General features: G+C 45.8%; 1 protein-coding gene across 1 annotated transcript in view; it reads right to left on the reverse strand.

Annotated features, from left to right (window-relative positions):
- Nucleotides 1-2,941: 2,941 nt before the first annotated feature.
- Nucleotides 2,942-7,500, reverse strand: part of nbr1b (NBR1 autophagy cargo receptor b) — a 22,330-nt gene continuing 17,771 nt past the window's right edge. The window contains 2 exon segments of the mRNA XM_060068083.1: nt 2,942-6,044; nt 7,353-7,446. Coding sequence (XP_059924066.1) covers nt 5,871-6,044; nt 7,353-7,446 — 268 coding nt within the window. The 3' untranslated portion in view covers nt 2,942-5,870.

Consider the following 7,500-nt stretch of genomic DNA (forward strand, 5'->3'; position numbering starts at 1 on the left):
ATATATATATATATATATTGCACATATTTATATTTACACACACATATATATACACATATATATATATACATATATATGACTCTGTGGCTGTCACAATGCTTTCATAGCCTATACATTAGCTATACGTTTGCCTATTTTGAGTGTATATAAATATAAATGAGATCGAACCTTGCAACTATGCAGCGTTGATGCACCATGTTTGAGTGGCACTGCTCTGCAACACTCTCCCCTTACGAGTTCCACACTCTCCCCTTACGAGTTCCACATTAACATGCACCCTGTTATTCCTTCAGTCCGCAGAGAAGCCCAGCGGGGACGACCCCACCCTGTCCGTCCAGAGGGAGCCGACAGCGCCCCCGGCAGGTACAATCACGTCATGAAGACGCCTCAGGCTAACTCAAACACAGACGGGACTTGTCTCCCTTTCCACAAAGTGCACATTTTTTGCAACCCTCAATTCATTCATTTATCTCTGAAAGCCAGTGCGGAGACATGACATTCACCACATGGCCGACGTCCAGACATGATCTGTATCACAGGGCGTTCTCAGACACACGCGCACGCACGCATACGCCTATAACACACTAAAGGCTATTTAGCATGTTACAGTTGGGTTGACCCGGCTGTTTGGCTCCAAGAGCCAAGAAAGACAATGCATAGCGGGCCAGGGGTGGACTGTGTGTCTGTAATGGGCTCATGAATAACTCCGGCCTTCTGGAGGGGTCTTTAGAAGCCCCCCTAGGGGTCTCGTTTACTAAAGTCAACGCTAGCAGCAGGTCACTAGCAGGACATTTGCATACACAAGCCGGGTAACAACAAGACACAAGCACACACACCCACCCACACAGACAGAGGCACACACACACACACCAACACAGAGACACACACCAACACACACGTACACACACACACACAGACAGACACACACACACACCAACGCACGTACACACACACCCACCCACCCACACAGACAAAGACACACACACGTACACACACCCACCCACTCAGACAGAGGCACACACACACCAACAGAGAAAGAGACACACACAGACAGAGACACACACACACACACCCACACACACCCCACACGCATTTACATTTAGACATTAACATTAAGGGCATTAAGCAGACATTTTTAACCAAAGCGACTTACAATAAGTACATTTGTCAGACAGAGACACAGAAAACAAACAGACAGACAGACACACACACCAACAGACACCCACACAGACAGAGACACACAAAAAACACACACACAGAGAGACACACAAAACACACACACAGAGAGACACACAAAACACACACACACACACACACACACACACACCCCCCCCCCCCCCCCCCCCGCGCTGGCTGAGGTGGCTCCGCGGTGGTCCGTCACCAGCAGGCCTGCTGAAAGATGCATGTGAGGCCGAGGTGTCACCCCAGGCAGGGAGCACAGACCTGGGCTCGGGTGGCAGTAATCAGGGTGCGCACGGAGGACTGGAAACCTGAGATTTTAGGTCCGCTGCCGCAGCTCCCGTTCTCCGGGGGCGGGAGGAGCCAGTAGAACACGATTCAGTCAAGCCTTTGGTGTATTGAGCTTCATTTACAGGCAGGACAGCCATCTTGTTACGTTAACAAATGATTGTTCGGAAGTTTGAGAGGAGAGCTCACACACATATTGTGGTTTTATTTAGTAAGTAGGAGGCATATAATAATGATAAAATATACACACACACACACGAAGAGACACACACACACACACACAAACACACACGAAGAGACACACACACACACACACACACACACACACACACACACACACACACACACACACACACACACACACACACACACACACACACACACACACACACACACACACACACACACACACACACACCTCTTGCAAAAGCCTCAAAGAAAGGCATGCCTACATTTTTTTATGGTTGTTTTTATATTGTTCTCAGAGCCAATGAGATTGTTTTCCTCAGCACGCAAGGTCTCTTGACGCGTCTCTCTTTCAGACGGGAGCCAATGCCCGGACTGTCAACGCAGGCAACAGTCCGCCGACATCCAGTACGGGGCCAAGATCCCCGACCGATACACCGTAAGAGTCTGTTCTGAGTCCGCTGAGAAAACACGATTGCCGGCGTGACAGAATTTCGCCGAAATTTGATTGCCCTAATTTTTTGATTGTATATATACTAACGGACCGGTTCTATTTTTCTGTTTCCAGTCATTACATTACAAACAGCAGTGGTAAAGAAGACCAGGGTTTGTCCACAGGTTAACAGGGGAAAAGGCACTGAAACGACTTGGCCACAAAGGAGACCTGGCGCCACCTGGAGGCAAAAGACAACATTACAACGACGTGGAGTAGCTTTAAGACACATACTGTACAGTGGTATGAGTGCTTCATTAGAAAACTAATTACATCTTGCATGCTACAATACGCATGTACAAAAGGTGAGGTAATTTGTATCAGCAGCTGTTTGGTGACATTAAATATTCTGAACGGCACTTTGGCACTGTGACGTAGCATTCAATGGTTCTCGTATTTGGGTGAACCGCGAGTACTTCAATCCTTAAAACACAAGGCATGATGGGTAACGATCCTGATTGGGGGGGTGAGTCCCGGCCTGAAAAACACCCAGAACACTTGCTAAGTTTGGTTTAATGAATGCATGACCAGGTGTGCTGCTGGTTTGTTCGCATGAACCCACAGAAAGGATCTTCTGGGGCAGGAGATGAGGAGAGTGGATGAAACACCGCGTCTGTACATTGTTATAGAGTTTCCACCTTTCCTTTCACCCTGTTCCTGAGAAGTTGCAGTATGGTAAATCAACAAGAGAACGTTTAGTTTATATTTCAGTTGTCAGAACGGCTAAACTCTTGAGCCTTGTCGGCATGGTAACCGACGACACAGCATCAACTTGCACAATAAGACCCAAGAGTGTTGGATTTGAATGTAGTGACTTTAATTAGAGACAGATACATTTGTACTTCACATACAATGTCAATAAAGTGCAAATGAGAAGAGGAAAATGATGAACCATGATTAATCTACTATACGCCTCTCGCCCGGTCCCCTGAACACTTCCGGGCTATACTTGAAGTGTTATTGTTCACAGCGACCCTACACCCTGATAAAACAAAGAGGCTTAGGTGTTGAGGAGTGCAGGACACTCATCAGCGTATTTTACAAGAACCTTTGTCGGCGTACTGTTACATTTGTGGAATGTGTACAGCAGTTGGTTAAATTAAAGGCGGTTTGACAGTCTGTCTGACTAAATATTGTTCAACAGTATTGACAAGATGATACAAATCAAAACAAGTTCCAGCTCAAAACCAAGGGATGCATGACTTAACTTCTGGAGGAATATTCGCTAACAACAAGCAAGTTCCATCAGGGTTGCCCTTTTAATAAAAAATAATTCAATAAAATAAGATTTAGGAGCAAAGAGATGTATTTAGTGATTGTATCTCAGCAATGACTCCTAATAAACCATATGCTTGAATAGTGGGCAAACTTCCCCTTTGTCTCATTACAAACGATGTAAGAAAAACTCCTCTAAAACCACAGTCCCCGTGCAATGGACTAACACTTGGGACTAATTTGTTGGGATTTCGTTCCACAAAACTCAGGCAATCTCTTTTTATGAACAGCAACTGTATTGTTGAGGGCCAACCGTTTGTTAGTTAAGTATCTTGAACAGTAGGACACATTTTTTGGTATAAAAAAGAAAGAATTTTTGGGCACGGGCTAGGATAAAATAGGTGTACCGTTACTGCAATCCAACCACTTAAACCAAAGCGTCATCATAAATATCCAAACATAGAAGAAAACAAGGATCAGGTTTCATCAAGATGTAACATATATAAATATTAATTTAGCAGCTTAACCAGATGAAGTAAACATTTGAGGAAAAAATAAATAAAACAATTCCTTTTACCATTTTTCACCCTTAACATGTAATGAAAATCGTTCTCATCACAATCCAAAACAGAATGGATACATCGTCCAAAATATTTCCATGACGAGCAACTCTGACTTTGTGTGCGGCTGCAATTGACGATTCAGACTCGGGTTTAAAACTAGATTAAACCGTATTTAAGTGCCAGAGGTCAGGGATTCACAACAGAACTCCAACGCCCCAAAAAGTTCATCTCAAGTGGAAAAAAACATAAAAACGAAAAAACAAACATCTCCTTTATAACATTTACAACAAACGAACACAGCGGTGACGAAGCGGAGTCAGATCTAGCCAAAACAGAAAGTGCAAGCTCCAATAAATACTAACCAAAGCTCTTTCCCTTCATCTCGCACTTCCACACACATATCGAGCTTTCGACGCGCTGGGAGCGACCGAGAACCGCCTCCCAGCGCATCGGACACACATTCACAGCTTTCTCCAGCGTGACGCGTGCTTCTCTTCCCTCTGGCTCCCTCTTGCGTCCAGTTGTGCAAATTGCGAAGGACCTGACTGTATGATATCTCAATTCACTTTAAAACATGGACTAGTTACACAACTATACAATCTTATTATAATTTCACTTTCCCCATTGAAATTATACATATATATATATTATATATATTTGTATATATATAATATATAAACAACCAAATATACAAGTGAACAAATAGCTACAAGTGGATGAGGTAAATACAAGAACGATGATATGCGACGGCGAGAATGATTAAGAACTGCGTACCCTGTGATCCCTCCAGCCAACTTGAGGCCAGCCGCCACACTATGCAAACTATGCGAGTGTGAGCACCCAATGTGTTCTTCCTTATAAATCTTAAGCACGATACAACTATTGAGGTCTCAGGCGCCTCTATTTTTAACCTATCGGTAGTAGAGGCTCTGCGAGATGGGGGACGGCGGTGTCTCTCCCTGTGACGTAGCGCGAGTGACTGGACTGTGGTGGAATGCTTTCGTCATGTTCTCCCTCAGGATCGACGTGGCGTTTACTGCGCATTCCTCGGTACGGTAACGCGGTTGTTCATGCGATTCGTCTGTGTGTGCCTGTGTGTGTTTGCGTGCGTGCGACGTGTTTACCGGGTGAAAAGTTCATTTGACTGGGCAGTCTGGTGGAAGTGGGTGGTCATCGTTGCGACGGGGACAGGACCAGTTGAAGGACATCTTTAACAGGCCATGCGCCCCGGAAAGACCGGAACCGTGCTTTAGCCCCCGACCCACCCACACACTGCAGGGAGGAGTTAAACTGCCCCCCCACCCTCGAGACTAACAGCAGTACTTGGAATGACATTTTATTTTTTCGACACATTTCGGTCCAGAGTTCCATGTTGAAGGTCAGGTGTGACCATGGCCGTTTGTGTGTGTGTGTGTGTGTGTGCGTTAACCATGGATGCGAGATGACACAGAGTTGAGTCTTTTCTGTAACCCATGGCTACCACAACGTCTTAAGTGATTGGCTTGGTGGGAGAGGCAGGAAGTGGAAGAGAGAGAGAGAGAGAGAGAGAGAGAGAGAGAGAGAGAGAGAGAGAGAGAGAGAGAGAGAGAGAGAGAGAGAGAGAGAGAGAGAGAGAGAGGAGAGAGAGAGAGAGAGAGAAAAGAACGAGCGCGTACATGGAGAAAAGGAACCCTGCAGTCCTCTCTCTAGCACCATTCGTCTTCTCGCGCGTCCCCCCATCTCTTCCACATCGCCATGGTTACCGCGACAACACCCACATCGACCCAGGGTCACTGGCTCGGCCCGCTCCAGAGGTGAGAGTGACCACCCCCCTCCCATCAGTAGCCGGTGGAGGAGGAGAGAGAGCGTCTGAGAGACCACCCCCTCCCCCCCCCCCCCAGTCAGTAGCGGGTGAGGGGAGTGTCTGAGAGACCCCCCCCCCCCACTCCGTCAGTACCCCCCCCCGGTCAGTAGCGGGTGGAGTACCAGTCGTTGTCGGTCATCTGCACCAGCTCGTTGACCACGTCCAGCAGGTTGAAGCCGTGCTTCCTCAGCAGCCTCTGGTTCAGGGTGCGGTCGCTGAAGCCCATCTCCACCAGCACGGCCGTCATGGTGTCCTGGGTCGAGGCGTCTACCGGGGGCTGAGGGGCGCAGAGACAAGAGGTATGGGTCAGCGGTATTAGTATGGAGCTAATCAGTCCCTCATGGATTTCACAGGCCTTTTTTGAGATTGTTGCGGCCTAAATACCTGATGTTGCGTTAGGTTTTCCAAAAAGTTGAGTTGAAAGTTGCATTGTTTTTTAGGTTTTTGTTACGATACAGTGCGAGAGGAAGTGAAAGTTGCGATTTTCCTGAAGGTCAATCTTAAGTTATTACTGCAATTTTCCCAGCGTAATTTGTTAAATATTAAGTTAATACTGAAAAAAACATTAATTAAAAGAACAAAAACACTGAGAAATGGTCCTATGAATAATTGATTCTTGAGTCTTTCTGAGCTGGCAATTGACTTGGATGCAACAGCCTCTGCAACATCTGTAGTTCTGTAGTTATGTTTCGCGTGGCAAAATGCTTATCAATAGAAGATTTCCGCTCATGTTCCACCACAATGTTGCATGTAGTGCAAATAATTTTCTCCCGCTTTCATGTAGAATACCAGGATACTGCTTTTTGTGATCTTTCGCAGTTATCTTGGTTGGCAAGTGTGAAACGTTGGACGCGCACATGCTGCATGAATGCTTGACTCGCTTGAACGTAGTAAACACGGAAGTAAGGTGGAAGGTAGTTTGTCGACGTCAGTTCAAGACGACGCCAATGATTGGTCAAATTTGCAAAAAAGTTGCGGTGATTGGTTAAAATTGCGACACCGCCCAGAATTTGCGGTGATTGGTTGATGTTGCGTTGAAGTTGCAAATCGCAACATCGCGAAATCCTGGAGAGTCTGGCTAATATGGAGTCGCTCGCTACGGTGGAATGACGATGTGACAGTAGGGATGAAGAATTATACGGTGGAATCTAGTTTATCATAACCTACACCTTTTACATTATCCTGCTATAAATGTATATATTATGTGATAATAATATAAAGCAAATTTTATCTCATCCATCTTATCATTCTACTTTAATCATTATTTGTATTGTATATTGATATATTATATACTATATGAACATTTTGGTTTCAGCTATAGTAATCTGCGCTATTCCAGAATTTCACCAACTTTAGTTTTATATTGTGTAATCAAAAGTCCATTTATGTGTATAGATGCGTATTCATCCATGTCCTCGTGGAACAAACGGGTGTTCACGCGCTACAATGGTTTGGTTCAAACGGTCTGATCCATTGGCTACATGAACCTCGCTGGCCGTCCAAACGTTAGTGAGGAGAGTTCTCCCCGGAGACGGATCCCCAGCTAACACAGACAGGTGTGGGGGGCTGGGGGGGGGGGGCTCACCTGGGTGGGACCCTGCCCTGTGCACAGCGCCTTGTAGGCGGAGGCGGCCACAGACAGCGCCCCCTTCACCAGCTCGTCTGTGATTCCTGGATGGCTGGGACAAAAACATAGTTTTATTAAAATAATTTAAACGAATTAAAATAACATA

This window comes from Gadus macrocephalus, chromosome 2, assembly GCF_031168955.1.
Source record: "Gadus macrocephalus chromosome 2, ASM3116895v1".
In the NCBI taxonomy this organism is placed as follows: Eukaryota; Metazoa; Chordata; class Actinopteri; order Gadiformes; family Gadidae; genus Gadus; species Gadus macrocephalus.